Below are 20,547 nucleotides of genomic sequence, written 5' to 3' on the forward strand. Positions count from 1 at the left end.
TTGGACCCTTCATTTTGAGGCACTTCTACATATTTGATTGAGCTAAAAGTTTACAGTAATTAGGTGCCAGAAGTGACTTTACTTTCATCAAATTTTAGCCAAACTGACCTAGGTTTGACTGGATAAAAAGTCACTTCCATTATGGTTGGTGGTGCATCCTGCACATTTGCTATCTGATTTGTTTTCTTCATTTTCTTTCTTTGCTTCCCTGTTTGCATCATTTACACATCAGACGTTATGTCAACTTTGCTTCCTTTAGCAGACATTACCTTGCATTCTTTTAGATTAATACACATATATCTGTTTTGGTTAGGTCAAAGGCAAAGTCTCCACCTCAAGATGTTTTACTCAAGCTTGAAAAGGAGTTAACCTTCAAAGAACAGGCTGAAGAAAGCTCTCTTTTTGTTTATAAGCTGGGATTGTCTAAGCTACAGTGCTGCCTCTTGATGAATGGTCTTGTCCATGAGCCCACTGAGGTATCACATGCTTTCTCTTACAATATCATTCATTTTTTTTTCTTTTCCCCATTCAGATAATCTGCACTTTTTTCTTTCTTTTATGGTTTGTGTTAAATTGCTGCTAGATCCTAGAATATATTGATGATTTACCTGTTTGTACTGTCATATTGCTTCATAATGTATATTTCAGTTCCCTCTTTTTCATAGATGTGTGAAAGAGCCCTAAGAAATGACGTGCTGAAAGACACTCTTCATCGCAGCAGTTTCAGTTTATCTTCCCATGTTGTTTCAGATATTGTAGTGTGCACTTGCACATTATTTACAGGGCATGCCTTGCTTTTTTTAAGTGTTAAAAGTAGCAAGTTGTCTGTTTTATATTTTTAACCTTTTACAGGAAATGTGTGAAGAATAATGGAGGCAAGTAACAGTTTTTGTTGGGATGGCAACTTGTTAATCAGGCTAGGTTCAGCCGCTCAGGCTGGAATTAAGACAGGGTAATGGCGTATTGGGCCCAAGGTTGCCCAGTATGGTCAATAACAACAGCCTAGCTCTTAGAGGATTCCATGCTGGGCCAGCATGCCTTAAATCTCACTGTTTGAGTGGTTAATATTTGTTATTATGTAAGTCTATACTATAATGTATAATCTTCTTTTTTTTGTTTTGTTTTTTAATATTTAGTTTTTTCTGAAATCTTTTAATGTTAGATACTCTTCCAGGTTGGACCTACTGATCCCAGGCTTGTATATTTGATGGGCTTTTATTCATCTTCTTATCTTGCTTCAGCAACACCTTGAGCAATAAAAAAAGTAAAAGAAAAAAAACTTTTATTTCCTTACCCATCACATTTTTGTTTGTATATTGAGGTCTGTCTTGGGAGTCTCTCTGAAACGTTGCATGGTCATGGTCTGCGAGCCCCATAACTTGTTATATGTTCCATGTAGCATCAGTGCCATGCTCAGTTTAGTCCTATTTGCTGGTAGTGGTGATCATTTTCAGCCCTGCTGGGCACAGCCTGGAAATTTCAGGGCTTGGACCTGGGTCCAATACTTCAGTGCAGAATGTATGTTATTTTGTATTATAAAATAGAAATTATAATGTGACATGTACTCTGTGTTTTAAAAGCGCAAGGCGCATCGCATAGTTGTCAAGGCGACGCCTAGGCGACAAGGCGCCCTTCGAGGCTCGCCTCGCCCATTCGCCTAGCAGTTTTGTATACTGTCTTATAAAATACTTTTATATTGTTACTTTTTTGAGATTATAATTATAAAATAGACATTATTAAACAAAAATATTCATTTTTTGTGTTTATAAGCTAATTTCTTTTTATTATTTTCTTATTTGTTAGGGTTTAATCAACACAAACATTGCTAACTGCTGTATTGAACCCTCAAAGACTTCAGAATTTGAACCCAACAAGGGAAAAACATAAAGTTTTGTCTAATCAACACATTTCTTCCTCCACATCTTCTTGTTCTTCTTCTTCCCCCTTTTCTTTTATTCTTTTCCTATAACAAAAATAGGGGTTCAGTTCCCATTTTTTTTGAATTTTCTTTTCTTTCTTCTTTTTCTTCTCATAAATATGCTGATTTTCTAGACATAAACATGAAGTTTATAATTTTTTTATGAAAATTATTGATATTTTTTTAAGGAAAGATGGTTATGGAACCTAGGGAACTACTTAGGATATGTATTTTCACTTAAAAAAATCCCATCGCCTAGCCTCGCCTTGGCACCTTAAAAACTATGGCGCAGGGGTCAATTTGCGCCAGAGGCGCAAAGCGCAAAAATACAAAAAAACTCAAAAAATGTCAAAAAATTAAAAAAAAGCCAAAAAATTCAAAAAAAAAAATTTAAAACATAATATTAATATAAATGTAAACTTAAATTTTAAAATAAGTGTTTTAAAAAACCTATTATGTAAAATAAAAATACATAAACATAATATGTAAAGTATATTCAAATGAGAATTTAAAAATGAAATAAAACATTTTTAAACATATAAAACTCACAATCTCTTTTTTTTTTTCAATTACATTACTTCAAGTAGTTAATGTGACCTATTACATTCCTAATTCTACAAGCCGCCTTTGTGCCACGCCCCTCGAGGCAAGCCCAAACAAGTCCATGTTAGGGTTATTATAATTTGGCCTGCCTTTGAGTTCTGTTAGTCTGATAACAGCCAAGAAGAGAGAAGAAGAAACAAGAAAGAAAGACAGAGAGAAAGGAGGAGAAGGAGAGAAGAAAAGTCTGGTTCGAATTAGGGAAAAATTACATCTCCCATTCGGCTAGACATGCTTTATATTACTAATATAATGGAAAAGACACACGTGCCCTTATTTAAGTGAGGGACACTAGTTCTAATATAATATTACAGATCAACAACCTCAACATAAGTATAAAGACAAAAATACCCCTACACTAACACTCCCCCTCAAGCTAGTGAGTATATATCTTATAATCCCAGCTTGTTACATATGTAGTCTACTCTTCCCCGACTCAACCCTTTTGTAAATAAGTCTTCCCATTGGTTCCCTGTGTTAACATATGTAGTAGTGTCTATCACTCCATTCAGCACCTTCTCTCTCACAAAGTGACAGTCAACCTCTATGTGCTTGGTTCCTTCATGAAACACCGGATTAGAAGAAATATGAACTGCAGCCTGATTGTCACAATAGAGTTTCATCGGAGTGTTAATATTGTATCCTATCTCCTATTGAAGGTTCCTTAGCCACACTAATTCACAAGCAGTATGTGCCATAGCTCTATATTCTGTCTCTGCCTTCTCGCCACGATTGTTTGCTTCTTACTTTTCCATGTCACCAGATTACCCCCAAGAAAAGTGCAATAGCCTGTGGTAGACCTTCTATCAGACATAGAACCGGCCCAGTCAGCATTAGTATATCATTCTGTTTCAAGTTTTCCACCACTTTTGTATATCAAACCACGACCAGGAGCCCCTTTTAAATACCTCACAATTCTTAGAACCGTATCCCAATGAGGAACCAGAGGTTTCTGCATGAACTGATTTACCACACTAACCGCAAATGAAATATCTGGTCGAGTAATGGTTAGGTAGTTCAGTTTACCTACAAGTCGTCGGTATCTGTCAGGGTCTTCAAACACTTCACCCATATCACTGCTCAACTTAGTATTTGTTTCCATAGGTGTTTCAGCTGGTTTAGCACTTAACAAACCCGTTTCCTCCAGCAAATCAAGCACATATTTCCTCTGACACAAATTAATACCGTGCTTAGACCTTGCTACTTCTATCCCCAAGAAATATTTCAATTTACCAAGGTCCTTTGTTTGAAAATGTTCCTGTAGAAAAGTCTTCAATCTGTCAATGCCCATTTTATCATTCCCGATAATAACAATATCATCTACATACACCACCAATAGGATTTTTCCTGCCTGAGAATCATGACTGAAGATGGAATGATCAACTTGGCACTGTTTCATACCAAACTTCTTTACCACCTCAGTAAACCTACCAAACCATGCTCGAGGAGACTGTTTAAGCCCATATATAGCCTTCTTTAGTCTGCATACCTTACCGTCCTCCCCCTGAGCAACAAACCTTGGTGGTTGCTCCATGTAGACCTCCTCGAGCAAATCACCATGCAAAAAAGCATTATTGATATCAAGCTGATAGAGGGGCCAATCATACATAGCTGCAAGAGAGATCACAACACGAACCGAACCTATGTTAGCAACTGGGGAGAAAGTCTCTGTGTAGTCAATACCATAGGGCAAACCGACCTGGTCGGTTTGGGTCGGTTTTGGTTTTGCTCCTGTACAAAGCCGAATAACTTTGAATTAGTTGAGGACTTGAGTTGAGGGGGGCGGACCAACCAAGTTAAGTTAGAGAATAGAAGATTTTAAGAGAAGACAAAAGTGGAATTAGAAGACTAGTAGGAAACTAGGAATTCTAACTGTAATTGCCTAATGGGCCTTCTAGTTCTAGTAGGAATTCTAATTGTAATTGCCTAATCTAGGTAAAAAACTAAAAAAGGACACCTAATTTATTGAATTCTATTTGTAATTGCCTAATCTAGGTAAAAAACTAAAAAAGGACACCTAATTAATTGAATTCTAATTGTAATTGCCTAATGGGCCTTCTATTTCTAGTAGAAGTCTAGAAGACTAGTAGGAATTAGGAAACTATTCAAACTAGGAAGTAGGAACTACCAAACTAGTAGAAGAAAGACTAGTTCGGTTCGGGTCGGGTCGGTTTCGGTTTTCTTATGTGAAAATCGAAACTGACCCGAGATATCGGTTTTTGTATGTGCCCAACCCGAAATCGACCAGTACGAATGAAAACCCGGCCGACTCGGGTTGGGTCGGTCCGATTTGGTCGGGTTGGGCATTCTTATGAACAGCCCTAATGTGATGCATGAGGGATCGTGCTGTTTCCAAAAGACGACGATTCTTTCTCTCAACCACCCCATTTTGTTGTAGGGTGTAGGTACATGAGGTCTGTTGTATAATGCCATGTTGGTTCAATTATTCTTGAAATGATGAAGATAAATATTCACGACCATTATCAGAACGAAAAATTTTAATGTGAACACCAATTTGATTGCGAATCTCAGCATAAAATCTTTGGAAGATGGTAAGCAATTCACTTCTTTCTTTCATTAAATAGAGCCACATCATCCTTGAAAAATCATAAAAAAAATGACAAAATATCTATAGTCATTGTATGACATCACTTTATAAGGACCCCAAACATCTGAGTGAACCAAAGAAAAAAGACTCGACACACGTTTATCAACCCTAGAGCTAAAGGGAACACGATGATGTTTCCCCAACTGACACGACTCACAATCTAAAACACAAAGTTGACTCAACGAAGGAACCAAAGGTTTCAAAACTTTCAGCGAAGGATGGCCAAATTGATAGTGCCACTGGAGAGGAGAGAGAGATGATTGGAGAGCTGTTGATGTTCTTCCTCCACCGTCAAGATAATACAATCCACCAGCTTCATGCCCTCCACCAATCTTCATCCCCGTCTTGAGATCTTGAAAAACACACATAGAAGGGTAAAGTAATAAAGCAATTAAGTGACTTGGTCAGCTTAATAACAAACATAAGGTTAAACGGAAATTTAGGGACATACAAAACTGAGGATAAAGATAAGGGGGTCAAGTGAACATTGCCAGCCCCACAAACTGAGGATAAAAATCTGGTTCGGTTCTTGGTTCAAGATTGATTCTTGAAAATGTAGATTTTCTAAAACAGATGGGAGAGAGGGAAATTTTTGAAATTTTGCCCTACCTTCCTGCAGGGTTCGGTGATCCATATGATGGATCTCTCATCCCTTCAGGGGAAAGTCTAGTCGGGAGGTTCGTTGGAATAGACTTGGAAGTGGTTAAGGTGGAGATTTGGGCAATTATCAAGTGGGGAAGGGACAAAGTTATGGGTGTAAGAAAATTAAATGAGGATTTATTTTTATTTATGTTTCACTGCAAGGAAATAGATCTATATATTGAAAACACAATCCCCTTATTTTCTTACACATCAAAGTTCATTCTGACATTCTTGTGATTTTAGTGTCTAGTATTGGCCAGTGCAATCCTTCCTCCCTGAACCCAACATCATCCTGCCTTTTATAAACTGCTTTGAAGTGATCCCCAAATCCATGGGCATTCTCATATTGGTCAACCAAAACTTCATCATTGACTTCTAATTTCTCCACAAAGTTCTTTCTTCTTTTCCCATTAGCTATTGCATGGAAAAACTTAGTGTTTCCATCCCCATCCTTAATCTACTTATGTCTTGATATCTGCTTCCAACAAATCTCCTCCCTAAATAAAATCTCTTCCAACTCCTTTAGAGGTTGTCTCAAAATACCATCCTCCTCTTTGAACAGACCTTGGCCTTCTGTATCATCCAATTGCTCAATTTGGAACACCACTTCTAATTTCCTCTCCTCCATTCTTCCAAAGTGATCTTTCTTCAATTTTCTTATTTTGCACTCCACTCCACTTCCTCATTCCACCATTCATCCACCTTGTACACAAAGTCTAGGTGTGTGAGCCACATATTTTTAAACGTAAATGGTTTAGGGCCACTAATTGGGCAATGATCCAAAGTGATTCTTGGAAATGCCCTTGCCATCAACCCTACCCAATTGTTCACACTCATACTGGTCAAGACCATATGATTAGGATTATTTGTTTGATTTGTAAATCTAACCAAATTAATATCTCCACCAAGAGACCACAGTCCATCGCACAAGCCTCCAACATTAGAAATTTCTTCTCACATTTCACCTCTCTCTAAATCTTTTAGGACCATAAACATTTGACAAAACCCAAATGAAACCATCTCCCAAATTCCTAAATTGTTAGAGAAACCAAAAACTGATCTATTTACTCTTGAGACTCCACCACCTCATTCTTCCACATTTTTACTAGACCCAGAAACCCCCCACAAGGACAGAACCTATTCCTCCAGAGCTCCAATCACTTCTCACCCATTTCTTTCCCATATCTACCACTTTTGTTTCTTGTAACAACACTATATCTGGGTTTTCCTTTCTATGAAAACCTTTTATGACCTGCCTTTTCTTAGCACTCCCCAGTACTCTAACATTCCATCTTATTATCTTCATATCAACTCTTTGCGTATTCAACCCTAAATTACCCATCCCTTTATTTTGGTCCCTCTTCCTCCTCTCCCCCTTGCACTAACTCTAAGCCCCCTACTATTATCAGGTTTCAATCTCTCTATCTCTGTCAACTTTTTCTTCCTTTTTTCTTCCTTTCCGCCCCTCTTGGAATAGATTATAACATCTTTTACTTCTTTCAATCATGATTTAAAAGGTGCGCCTGAGGCACCCCCAGGCGCTCAAGAGAGGCACATTTTAATGTATGTGCCTTGCCTAGGTCCTAGGCACAGAACTTTCAAAAGGCACGTGCAAGGTGTGCCTAGGTGTGTGGCTGGTGCACTTTGCGCTTCAGCCCTGGGATGAACCTTTTTTTTTTGCGCGTTTTGTTCTTTTTTGAATCTAGCAGCTGGGCCAGAATCCCCTATTTGCTTGTTCATTCATTCATTCATCTTAATAAAATATCTTCTTAAAAGTTAATTAAAGTTATAATTTTTTTTTTGTTTAGGGATTAATAATTTAAGACCCCAACATGGACTTGTTTGGGCTTGCCTCGAGGGGGTTAGTACAAAGGTGGCTTTTAGAATCAAGAATGCAAGATGTTTTACATCACATTAGCTATTTGAAGCAATGCAACCGAGGAAAAAAATAAATTGTGAGTTTTACATGCTTGAAAGTATTTTGTATGTTTGATTTTATTTTTAAAATTTCATTTGAATACAATTTATGAGTTATATTTATGTATTTTAATTTTAGATAATAGGTTTTAAAATATATATATATATATTTAAATTTAAGTCTATATTTTTATTAATATTATGTTTAATATATATTTTTTATTTTTTTAATTATTTTGATTTTTTTTGTTTTTGTGCCTTTGGCACAAATTGCCCCTTGCTCTTTTTTTGTGCCTTGCGCTATTAAAACACTGCTTTCAATTTCAACCCATCTCTTCTGCAACCTCTAATAGTGATTTCCTCTTATTCTCCACATTCTCCCCATTTAATTCCCCTTCGACCTGAATTCCATCTTGTGTTTCTGCTCCCCTTACAATTGCTTCAGCACCTCCTTCCTTACAAGCTCCTCAAAGGATTTGCATACCACATTCCATATTATCTCATCCTGTTCCATGCGAGCAACCTCCTCGTCTCATGCTTCACCTCCACCCTCACTTCCCCTCAAAATCCCTCCTTGTCCAGATAATGGTTGGGAATGGAGATTTTCTGTTACAGGCACAGAAAATTTTCAGTAACCTTAAAATTATTGACAATGTATCTGGAGATATTCGTTCAGTAAGAGATACATGGGCCAGAGTAGCTGAACTGGCACTCGACTTAGAAGTACCAATTTCCAAAAGAATGGAGTTCTGTTGAAGCGGCTGAGGCTGAAGCAGTTGACCCTCATGTGTACATAAACCCCTCATTGGTATAACTCCATTTGCGGAGGAGGGCAGCTGGAGCCACTAAAGGGACACCCTGCAATTGTTGATTTCCCAGAGAAAAATTAGGTCCGTTTGGGTAGTGATTGTTACTGCCACTGATGGAGTTTCTTCTTTCAAAAACAGCAAATAACTGGCAAATCTTTCCTCCTCTTGGAAACCTGGATATCTGTTCGGGCAAACACTACTGATATTTGTAGTCTCTGATTCCTCTGAAATCTGAATCAGTCTCTTCATTCAGCGAATAGTTTCTTTCCAACTCTTCAAACTAGCCTTCCCATGAAGTCTTCTTGTTCTTGGGGTTCCTTTTTTCAGGCGAGCCCTTCCTATTAGCTGTTCTATGCATCTGTCGAAGTGAACTCTCGCACCCAATGGTCACTGTAACGAGCATCATGGGAGGGACAATGATGGACCAACGTTAGCATCCACCATTGGCCCCTTAGAGACTCCCAAACGATCTTTTAAAATGTCACATGCCCCATCCCTTTTGTTGCTTAATAGGCTCAGCCCATTTGAAATCTCTTTGCTCCCCTTTAAGACTTCCACATGACCTTTTAAGTTGTCGCATGCCCCACCCTTTTTTGTAACTTAATGGGCCCGACCTGCTTGAAACCACCATGCTCCCCTGGATGGCCTCACCCTTCACCCCATGTAGAATTGGGCCCAACCCACTTTCCAATGGCTGGGCCTCCGTCTCTTTGGGCCTATTTGAACATCCCACTAAAGGAACAATATCAATTGGTCCATTACCACTCTTTGGAGGATTCAAAAGTGCCCCCTCTCTACTTGGGGTAGGGATCTGCAACCAACAGAATGCTCCCAACACTGTCCAAACAAGCCACTGCAGCCGTACATCGGGAACATCTCCACATGAGTGACAAAGGAGATGTTTCCAATGTACTGCTGCAAAGGGTGGTTGGGACATTGGCACCCTGTGTTGGTAATGATCCCAACTCCTCTACTTGTACCCATGTGGCCCACTAGCAAATAAGTCTCACCAATATGACCACTTTGGCCCTGATTTTGTCCAGACCCACGTATTAGACTGTACGTAGTTTTTCAGTAACACCTGCCGACCACTTGTCTGTCCAAGACTGCAATCTATCAGAGCCTGGACATAAGACCTGTTTCAATGGCTTTCACCAACCAAATAGAGTCACCTCAACCTTTTGAGGAATGTCTTCTGGACTTACATTGCTTAGTTTAACAGCAGCTGAATGCAGATCTTTTTCTTTCTTTTTTTTTGATCAATAACCGGAAGTTTCATTAATAATGAGCAAGATACAATAGAACATCCAGGAGAGAGATAAACTCTCTTAACTCTCTCCAAGATGACAATAGTGGATAACAATTACAGAACAGCCCAGACAAGTTGATCCCTTCCACCAGCCAGTCTCATCTTCTGCAGCCAGCTAACTACCAGCTTTGAATCCCCTTCTATGATCAGCTTTCTTACATTTAACTCCTTTGCTTTTTGGATTCCTTCCATCAAAGCCATGAGTTTTGCCCTCAAGGAGTCTCCCACACCTATTGGTCCTGAGTAAAGGGCAATAACATCTCCCTCCTCATTCTGAAAAACACCTCCAATACCTGAAGGGCTCGGATTCCCCTCACTACTACCATTGAAATTCAGTTTATAAAACCCAGTAGGAGGTGGGACCCAAACCGGCCTAATAACAGCTCTTGGAAGAGAAGAACCAGCCACCTCCTTCCACTTTCTAAGCAAGTCATTTGTGGGAATGTCATCAAAACTTCACAAGGATTTAACCCAATGGATAACTCTGATAGTGATGGCTTCAATGATAGCTTCTCTGCTCCTTTCCTTTTCAGAGAAAATTCTTTGATTCCTTTCTTCCCATATTGTCCAGCGTATTGCTGCTCTCGTACACCTCCAAAGGTTTCTCCCCCTCCTCTTTCTCAAGTTAACGAGGGAAGAAGCGAACAAGCCTTGAACATTTGGCAGGGGGTTCCACTTGCACCCAAACAAAGAAAAAAACCATTCCCAAATATAAAGAGCAAAAGGGCAGGAAATTAACAAGTGGTAGCTAGTCTTACCATTAGCCTTGCAAAGGATGCACCAATTTGGGGAGAGGCACCAATTTTGTCTCTTTCTTTGGAGAAGATCACAAGTCTTAATTCTACCCAAGAAGACTTCCCAACAGAAACCACTTATCCTAGGAGGAATAGAGGCTTATTCCAAACCTCCTTCACAGGAAAGGTCACCAAAAAAGCAATTGAAGAAGGTTGGATCAAAGCCAAAAAGAAGGAAGCACAACTAATGAACCAGAAGGAAATACACAAAATCCTACCATCTGCTCTAAAGGGTCCAAGAATACCCCATCCAAGTGGTGAAGTAAAACTGAAGCACTACTCAATTCAGCCTCCCTGAGACTCCTTCTAAACCCCAGGTTTCATGCAACACCTGAAACTGTGCTAGAAGGTAACAAAAAGGAAGTTAGAGGTTCATTCTTAAAAGTAGAAGTCTAAAAAGGGAGGGAAATTGTTCTTTCAACAGGAGGTCACCCAACCACACATGTTCCCAAAATTTGACAAGATTACTCGAGCAAAGGTTGTATTTGACAAAGGGAAGGAAGACTGGAAGGATATCATAGATTGATTTCCATGGAGAAGCTCTCGTTGCCCTGTTCCATAGTCCAACATCCCATCCATTAGCTGCAAGCCCATGAATGCTAATAATCACCTTTGCCCATAATTTGTTCTTTTTAGTTGGCAGTCTCCATAACCATTTCCCTAGAAGAGTAGTGTTCCTTTTTTGAATGTTTCCAACACCAAGACCTCCTATTATTTTGCTTCTACTCACCACCTCCCACCTAACCCTATGATCTTCTCCTCACCTAGCTCCCACAAAAAGCCTCTCATTAATTTTTCCAATTTTCCACTCACACCTTCAGGGATTTTGAACACTGAAAGATAGCACCCAGGAAAATTAGCTAGTGTAGACCTAATTAGTGTAATTCTTGCCCCCAAGGACAAATGTCTTTTCTTCCAAGATGCCAACCTTTTAGTGAATCTCTCTAACACAGGGTTCCAGAAGCTAGCACATCTTGGATTATCACCCAATGGAAGCTCCAAATAAATCAAAGGCCACTCAGCCACCCCACAACCTAAGATTTCAGCAATATCAGATTTCTCCCTCTGATCCCTGTTAATCCCTGCAATGCAACTTTTCTCAAGGTTCACCTTCAAGTTTGACAAGCTCTAAAATAATTGAACCACCAACTTCAGATTTTGTGTCCACCTCTAGTCACCCCCTTCTTAGAACAAGATAGTATCACCAACAAACTGTAAATGGGTGATTGGCACACACTCTCTGCCCACTCTCCAACCCTTCACTAAATTTTCGGAATCCGCCCTAGAACATCAACAATCATGGTGAAAAGGAATGGAGAAAGATGGTCCCCTTGTCTAATTCCTCTGAGAGCCTGGAAGTGATCAACAACTCTCCCATTCACTAAAACAGAATAGTGACAAATCCTTAAGCACTGCTTAATCCATTTACTCCATTTGTCTCCAAACCCAAAACTCCTCAAGACCTCTAAGAGGCAGTCCCAATCTACCAGATCATAGGCCTTCTCAAGATTCAATTTACAAACGAAGCCTTGTTTTCCCACCTTTTTCATTTCTTCTACACTTTCATGGCTATAAGAATCTGATCAATGATTTGTCTGTCTTTCACAAATGCCCCTTGATTTGGGGAAACAATGGAAGGAAGAACATGCGTTATTCTACAAGAAAGCACTTTTGCAATAATTTTATATAGGCTATTCACCAAGCTAATGGGTCTGAAGGCCTTAGGGTGAACAACATCATCCTTCTTTGGAATTAGGGCAATGAAGGTGGAGTTTAAGCCTGGATTAATCACACTCCTCTTGAAAAATTCATTTAATACTTCTTGGATATCATTTTTTAGGATCTCCCAACAGTCTTGATAAAAAGCCATTGTGAAACCATCCAGCCTAGGAGGTTTAGATCTATCCATAGCAAAAATTGCTTCTCTGATCTCTTCCAAATCAAAACTCCTCTCCACCCACGTCTTAATATCTTCTGAGAGACTCAGCCACTCTAACCCATCCAACCGCACCCTCTCCCTTGAAGGCCTTCTAAAGGCAGATTTAAAGTGATCCACAAAAGCCTTTTCAATCTCAATTTGTTGGGTAATGGTGGCTCCATTCACCTCCAATTTAAAAATGAAATTCTTTCTTTTCTGATCATTTGCCAAGGCATGAAAAATTTAGTATTGTTGTCTCCTTCCTTAATCCACTTATGCCTAGATTTTTGTCTGTAACTGATCTCCTCCTTAAACAAAACATCCTCCAACTTCTTCCTAAGGGTCCACCTTAAATCTTTATCTTTCACTCCAAAGGTCCCATTCTCTTCTTTAAGATCCAACTCCTCAATTTGGCTAATTAATTCCTGTTTTCTTTCTTCCAGTCTCCCAAAATGATGGATATTCCATTCTTTTATTTTTGTTCTCAGATCCTTCAACTTCTTGTGGAATAACATGCCCTTCCATCTAACTCTTGGGTGACTTCCTTCCCACCATTCCATAACTTTCTCCAAATGCCACTATGACAAAGCAACATGTTCTCAAAATTGAACAGAGTAGGGCCAAAACTTCTAAACTCTTCCTTGGTAATGGTAATAGGCCTATGGTTTGAAGTCACCCTAGGTAAAGCTCTCAAAACCAAACTTTCCCAATATTCTTCCTAGGCCAAGGTAAATAAGAATCTATCCAATTTAGAACATAATGGATAAGTTTGAAGATTGGACTAAGTGAACTTGTGGTATGACAAAGGCTACTCCTTAAGCTGACCATCATTGATAAATTGATTGAACTTCCTCATACTGATGCTGCTAGTCTGTCTTAAGTTATTGGACTCTTTACCAAATTTGATCACATTAAAATCACCCCCTAAGCACCAAGGTCCATCCCACAAACCTCTAATATCACACAACTCCTCCCACAATTCATTCCTTTCTCTATAACTGTTTGGACCATAAACATTTTTTAATACCCATTCAAACCCATCATTTACCTGACGAAACTTCATGGAAACCATCCAAACGAGCCTTGCAATAGAGAAGCAATGGGACAAAAAGCCTTTGGTTTCCAAAGATGAAACAATAGAACAACAACTCTGACTTCCACATTTAGGCCCTGTTCGACGCGTCTTTTCGCATGGTTTGTTGGCTATTTACAAGCCCAATAGATTGCGATTCGGTCTTTTCCCATTTGGTTCATTATAGATCTAGCCGCCAGAAGCCAACGTCTCAGAAAGACGCAAAAAGCCTAAAACGGGCGATTTTCAGAAAGCTCCAAATGGAGCTTTTGCGTTTTTTTTTTTTTCTATTCGTCTTTTCGCGCGAAAAGACACGCCTTAGCCAAACGGGCTTCAGACTACTCAGATCTTAATGTAAAAGCTCAATGCGTCTTTTGACTGTCAGAGCTACAAGAAGATGTTCCCAAGAAGACTTGCCAAACGGCCCCTAAGATTTTTGGAGTTAGACAGGGGACTCCACCGGAAAGCAGTAATAGTATCAGACTCCATTCGAAAACATGCAGCATCAACCTTGACCTCTTGTCCTATCTAGTGATTTAAAAGGCGTGCCTCAGGCACGCCTAGGTGCACAGGTGAGGCGCATTTTGCGGTATGTGCCTTGCACAGGTCCTGGGCGCACCCCTTTCAAAAGGCACATGACTGGTGTGCCTAATGTGCCTTGTGCCTCGGCCCAGGCATGCGCCTTTTGAAAATTTTGCGCTTTTTGCTTTGTTTTTTTTTGAGTCTAACAGCTGGGCCGAGGGCTCCCCCCTCAGACCCCTGACCATGCTCCTTAAGGCAAGCCCGAACAACCCCCTATTTGCTAATTTGTTCATTCAATCATTGCAATAAAATATTTTCTTAAAAGGCAATGAAAGTTATAAAATCATTATTTTTATATGAGAAATAAGAATTTCAGACCCTAGCATAGACTTGTTCGAGCTTGCCTCGAGGGGCATGGTACAAAGGCAACTCATAGAATCAAGAATGCAATATGTTTTACATCACATTAACTACTTGAAGTAATGCAATTAAGGAACAAAAGAGATTGTGGGTTTTACATGCTTGAAAATGCTTTATATGTTTGCTTTTATTTTTAAATTTTCATTTGAATATGCTTTACATGTTATGTTTATGGATTTTAATTTCAGATAATAGGTTTTTTAAAACATTTATTTTAAAATTTAAGTTTATATTTTTTATTATGTATAATATTTCTGAATTTTTTGCATTTTTTTTTAAAATTTTTTGAATTTTCTGACCTTGTTTTTGATTTTTTTACCTTTTTTTTGTAATTTTGCATGTTGATTCCTTAAACTCCATCTTGCAACTCCATCTCCTTCTGTAATTTTGTAATTTTTTAATATTTTTTGAATTTTCTGACCTTTTTGTAGCTTTGTAATTTTGTAATTTTTTTTCCTGACCTTTGGCATTCCTTTCCTACCACCTTCCTCTGTTGATTCCTTAAACTCCATCTTGCAACTTGGTTGGATTGCTTCCTCAACGAAAGCCGTAAACCGGGTTAGTACATCTCTCCCTACCAGGAATACCATGGCCATTTTCATCTCTCTAATCTTCAAAGCTGTCTTCCCTTTCACCCTGAAGGTTTCAAAGAGGAAATGCAACGCCCATGGTTCAAAGTATCGATACACCTGACATGCATGGACATGCGTATCGGGTGTTTCGATACTATAAAACACTATTTTATTTTTATTTTTGACTTTTGGCTCTGATATTTTCACGGGGGGGGGGGGGTTAAGGGTAATTAACACTTAAAAAACCATGTCTCTTCAACCACCGATGTGATATGATATGCCGTATACGGGTGTATCCATGCTTTGAACCTTAGCTTTGCCTCGATCTTCAAAGGTCTTCTTCACATGGATACCTGCCTGAACTTACCTTTCTCCATCTTCAGAAATGATATTATTACCACTATACATAACATAACCAGTAAACTTCAGTCCATAGAAAACTAAACAGCTTCCTCTCTGCATATTCTATGACTACGAAAATTCAGTTATAACTCAACTACAGCCTAATAAGTCACTAGGCTGGATCCTGCAGAACATTGGGAAAACGACAAAAATATTCTTGTTGCCATAAGTATAAATTTCATAAAATTCCACAAGATCCCTATATGGTTCTTTGCTTCATACATTGGTTTTTACTTTTTAGCTGTGATTTTACTTTTGGGTCTCACTCTACAGATTTCTGTTAGGACTTTATTTTCTTTTTCACCAGTGATGGTGGGCCTTTTTTTTTTTCTAAATTTTAATCACTCTCATTGTATTTAGTCTTGTTGCAAAGCTTGATTGACATTATCATAATGAAAGTTACTGTTTTAAGTAATACTTTAGAATTATGTTTTGCCAATGTTAGTGGATGTTAACATGGTATTTTCCTTAATAAAATTCTTGGTTGTTACTGATAAAAAATGAACATGTTATGGGATGATAACTTAGTAACTGGGTTACTTCAATATATAATATAATTTCCGTTTTTGTTCAGGATGCTCTAATAAATGCTATCAATGATGAGCTTCCGAGGATTCAGGAACAAGTTTACTTTGGACATATCAACTCACATACGGATGTCCTTGACAAATTTCTTTCTGAAAGTGGCTATCATCGTTATAATCCACAGGTAAGCCCTGTGAAAAACCAGCTTAGGCATGTTTTATGACTTTTTCTTTGTAGGGTTTGTTTTACAATAATCAGAAGTAGTCATTTACTCCAATAGCTTAATCTTTCAAATATATATGTAATATAGATTATTGGTCAAGGGAAGGGGCAAAAAAGGTTTATTTCACTGTCTGCGTCAACTCTGGGAAGTGAGCTCTTGCTAAATGATATCAACTACTTGCATTCTGCTGGAAGTAAGTGTACTTGAGACATTCTAGTTGTTTACTCTTATTGAGTCACTGGTTGACAGATTGTTTCTGTGATTTAATTTCTTATCCAGCTGCAGATGACCTGAAGCCTGTAACTCATCTTCTTGCTGTCAATTTGACATCGAGAGAGGGGATAAAGTTGCTTCATGAGGGGATTCGTTATTTGGTTAATATTTGAATTTTCACTTTGAAATAACTTTGGCCATTTGTGTTCTATAGTTTATGTGCACAGTGCTTTCTATTTTTTGAACTTAAAATATTTGTATTATTTTGCAGATGGGGGGATCAAAAAGAGGCCGAGTAGGCTTTCTGTTTACTGCTAAAGGCAATCCTCACTCTCTTAGTTTCTATTTTCTGAAGGCTTTTCAGTTCACTGCATCATCCCTTGGGTTAGTTATGTACCTCTTAGCTTCCATCTTTGAATTTCTATCTTCCTAGATGGTTCTTAACTATAGATACCACATGCAATGGATATTTCTATGTCAGTGATCTGATTGATTGTTGTTTTGATGATTTGATGCAGTGATAAAGAAAGTGTGTTGAAATTTTTGGACAAACTGTGCTCATTCTATGAGCAGGAGTTTACTCATGCCTCCTTGACAGATGCTACGGATACTATGGCTTTTATTAATAGAGTTTGTGATTTGGCCATAGAAAGTGGATTGCCTTCTGAAGGTTATAAGGCTGCTCTTTCAGATTTTTCCATGGAGATGTTGGTAAAACATCTCGATAAGGTATACACATGTTTTGTTGGCTTTGGATGAGGTATCTGTTGATTACCTCTAATTCCTTGATAAATTTTTTTGTCCTTTTAGATGTGTCATAACATTTTTTTTCTGGTAGTAAGTAATAAAGAAAATTTATTTATAGAGAAAGTGAAATTACATCTAGATTAGTGATAAGCAATCATCAAAAGAGAAAAAAATACATAAGCTTTGTGTGAGCGAAGGGAATGTGGCAGCATGGTGGAGCAAATGGAAAGAACTTTTGAGCTGGCTAGAAAATGGAGGAAGCATGTGAAGATAGAAGTGAAGGAGTTCATTGCTGAAGAAATAAAAACTAGATGTTCGGAGGATTGAAGCTGCGAGAAGGGAAGAAGGCTACAGTGTTTCTGACAGAAGAGGATCTAAAAAAATACATAAGCTTTATGGTAGGAGCTTGCAAGTCATTTAGAGTAGAAGAATGGTGAAGGAGTCTGAGGAGTTATGGGGAGTTCTTTGATGTGGAAACATGGAACAACAGGAAAAAGGATGGTTTATTGCTCTGACTGAGTGGTTTGGAAATGGAAAATGATAGATGATTTGCTTTCCAATGGGAAAATAGAGATTAGGGTGGAACAAGATTTTGGAAGTTTTACAGATCTTTCCGCAAAGGAAAATTTGGTTACTAATGGTACAGTGCTGGATTTAAAGGAACAATGTAAAGAAAAACCAAAGGGAGAGGAAATAAAGGTGGGCAACAACGGTACACAGGATACGAAAAAGGGAGAAAACGTACAAATTTCTTCCTGTACTAACTAAGCTAAGCTAAGAACGAGTGTGGTGAAGGAAATTTGGGCCAAAAAACTGATTGTGACGGCAACTAAAATAATTTTAAATTGGGAAGAAGTTGCAGATAACATTAAGAAAATGTTTTAACGTTGAGAGCATTGTTTCTTTAACTTGCTTTTGAAATCGCAAGACAATTTTGGAGCTTTTGATCCCATTGGACGACATCCGTGTGATGCACATACAAAATGAAGTAAGGTTGCATTAATGTCTAGTGTTGGAACCTTTGATTGAACTCAATTGAGAGCACTGTTTCTTTAACCCCCCCCTTTGAAATTGCAAGACAATTTTGGAGCTTTTGATCCCATTGGACGACTTCCGTGTGATGCACATATTAAAATGAAGGGATGTTGCACTAATGTCTAGTGTTGGAACTTTGGATCGAACTCAGTTGATTTGGGGGATAATCCTCTTGTGAATCTTGTGGGACTTCCTTTTCTATCTTTGGGTAACCTTGACTTTCCGAATATCCTTCGAATGGTGGGTAATCCTCGAGCAGCTTCCCTCAAGCTGTTGGGGGTTGGACCATCGAATATCCCTCGAATGGTGGAAGATCAGGTAGAAGGTACAATGTACAAAGTTTGGGCCCTTTTGGCAATGAAGGCAGAACTTTGGGATGAAGCAGAGGAAGAAGGTGATTATGTGGCTCCAAGAAGAAAACGTGGTGCTTTGGCGTTAGGTGGTGAAGGCAAATGCTCTCTATCCAAAGAAGGCCAACCGTTTATTCGAGAAGAAAGTAGTCTGCAACTTACTAAATTTGTGGAGCAAGGAGGATCTTTGATTGGCAAACACAGGGTCCACTTTAAGTCTTTTGCAGAGGTTGTGGAAGCATCGTTGTTTGTATTGGGAAAGGAAAGTGGGGGAGTTTTAGGAGTGATTGGTAAAGTGTGTTGGTTTGAGTGCTTTGTTTCAGGAGGTGAACTAGGACAGGGCAATACTTTAGAAGTGAGCCCTTCAAAGTCACATGACAACTTAAGTGGGGATGTGCCCCACTTAAGTTTTGTTTGAGTTGGAGTTAGGGGTCTATCATTGTCTCCATTGATTGATGGAAAAGCCCCTGTTGAAGACTCCTCGAGGAAATCTTGCCCAATGGTTTTCGCCGCAGGCGAAGGGAACTCTGGTTTGTTAAGGAGTTCCATCAAAAAGGGGAGGTTTCACCAGGAACAAATGCTACTTTTATAGCCCTAGTACCCAAGAAGAAAGAGGCCACAACACCAAGATACTACGAACCTATTAGTTTGGTGGGAAGCGTGTACATCTTTGCTAAAGTGTTGGTAAGCAGATTGGAAGAGACCTTACTCTTAGTGATCTCACTATTTCATGGAGCCTTTGTGGAAGGGTGAGAAATAGTTGACCAAATCCTAGTGGCAAACAAGTGCATAGAAAAAAAAAGGAATGCCAGGGGGGTAGGTTTCATTTGTAAAGTTGATCTAGAGAAAGCCTATGATTCTGTGGATTTGTCACTCTTACTTGAGGTTATGGAGAAGGTTGGTTTGGGGGAAAGATGGAGAATGTGGATCAAGAGATGCCTGAGTTAGGTACATTACTCCATCCTGATTAATGGAATGGCTAGAGATTTATTCCCAGCAAGAAGAGGCGTTAGATAAGGGGAGCTCTTATCCCCTGTCCTTTTCACTCTAGTCACAGAGTTGCTTAGCAAAACAATCATCAAGGTTGACTTAAACAATTGATTAGGGGTTGGAGGGTGAGAAGAAATGAGATTGTAGGTACCCATTTGCAGTTTGGAGATAATTTAATTATCTTCTGTGATGATGTCAACCCCTTTTCCATAGGGTACCATAAAGAACTCCTTAGTTCTTTTGAAAAAGTGTCAAATTTGAAAGTTAACCTAGGAAAAAGCTTTGTTGTGGGCTTAGACTTACAAGAGGAGGAAATCCTTACAATAACAGGTCTCTTAGATTGTGAAGTCAGGAGTTGGCCCTTTGATTATTTAGGTCAGCCCTTGGGAGGGGGCCCAAGATCTGAAGGTTTTTGGAAACCAGTTGTGGAGAGAGTTCCTTGGAAGTTAGCTTTGTGGAAGATAAATCATATCTCCATGGGGGGAGAATAACTTTTTTTAAAGCTACTTTGGATAACCTTGCTGTTTATTACTTGTCCACTTTAAAATTCCAGTCAAAATAGCTGGAAAGTTGGAGAAGATGATGAGGGACTACCTATGGGAGCCAGGAGAGGAAAAGAAAGATCTTCGTGAAACGGGAGCTGGTGTGTAAACTAAAGGACGAAGGGGAGCTTGGGATAGGGAACTTAGTTTCAAAAAATACACCTACCCTAGGGAAATGGCTTTGGTGATTTCCCTTAGAACAAGATGTCTTTGGCATAGGGTAATTGGAAGTATGCATGGGCGATTGGACAATGGTTGGGATGCAAAATAGCACCTAATGCATCATTAGCATCTCCTTGGAAAGCAATTCTCTGGGTTTATCCTTTATTCTTCAACCATATCTGCTTTGATGTGGGAAACGGGAACAAGGTTTTGTTTTGGGAAGACCTCTGGCTGGGAGAGCAACCTCTAAAGACCCA

At 38.9% G+C, this 20,547-nt stretch overlaps 1 protein-coding gene across 2 annotated transcripts in view; it reads left to right on the forward strand.

Moving 5' to 3' along the window:
• The window catches only part of EBS1 (EMS-MUTAGENIZED BRI1 SUPPRESSOR 1), a 102,471-nt gene that overhangs the window by 40,211 nt on the left and 41,713 nt on the right, over nt 1–20,547 (forward strand). For both annotated transcript variants that reach the window (XM_010274242.3, XM_010274243.2), the window contains exons 17-22: nt 314–476; nt 16,078–16,212; nt 16,339–16,444; nt 16,531–16,625; nt 16,736–16,848; nt 16,983–17,193. In XM_010274242.3, coding sequence (XP_010272544.2) covers nt 314–476; nt 16,078–16,212; nt 16,339–16,444; nt 16,531–16,625; nt 16,736–16,848; nt 16,983–17,193 — 823 coding nt within the window. The remainder of the gene's footprint in view (nt 1–313; nt 477–16,077; nt 16,213–16,338; nt 16,445–16,530; nt 16,626–16,735; nt 16,849–16,982; nt 17,194–20,547) is intronic.

This window comes from Nelumbo nucifera, chromosome 1 (assembly GCF_055504915.1).
Source record: "Nelumbo nucifera cultivar China Antique chromosome 1, China Antique-T2T, whole genome shotgun sequence".
Taxonomy (NCBI): Eukaryota; Viridiplantae; Streptophyta; class Magnoliopsida; order Proteales; family Nelumbonaceae; genus Nelumbo; species Nelumbo nucifera.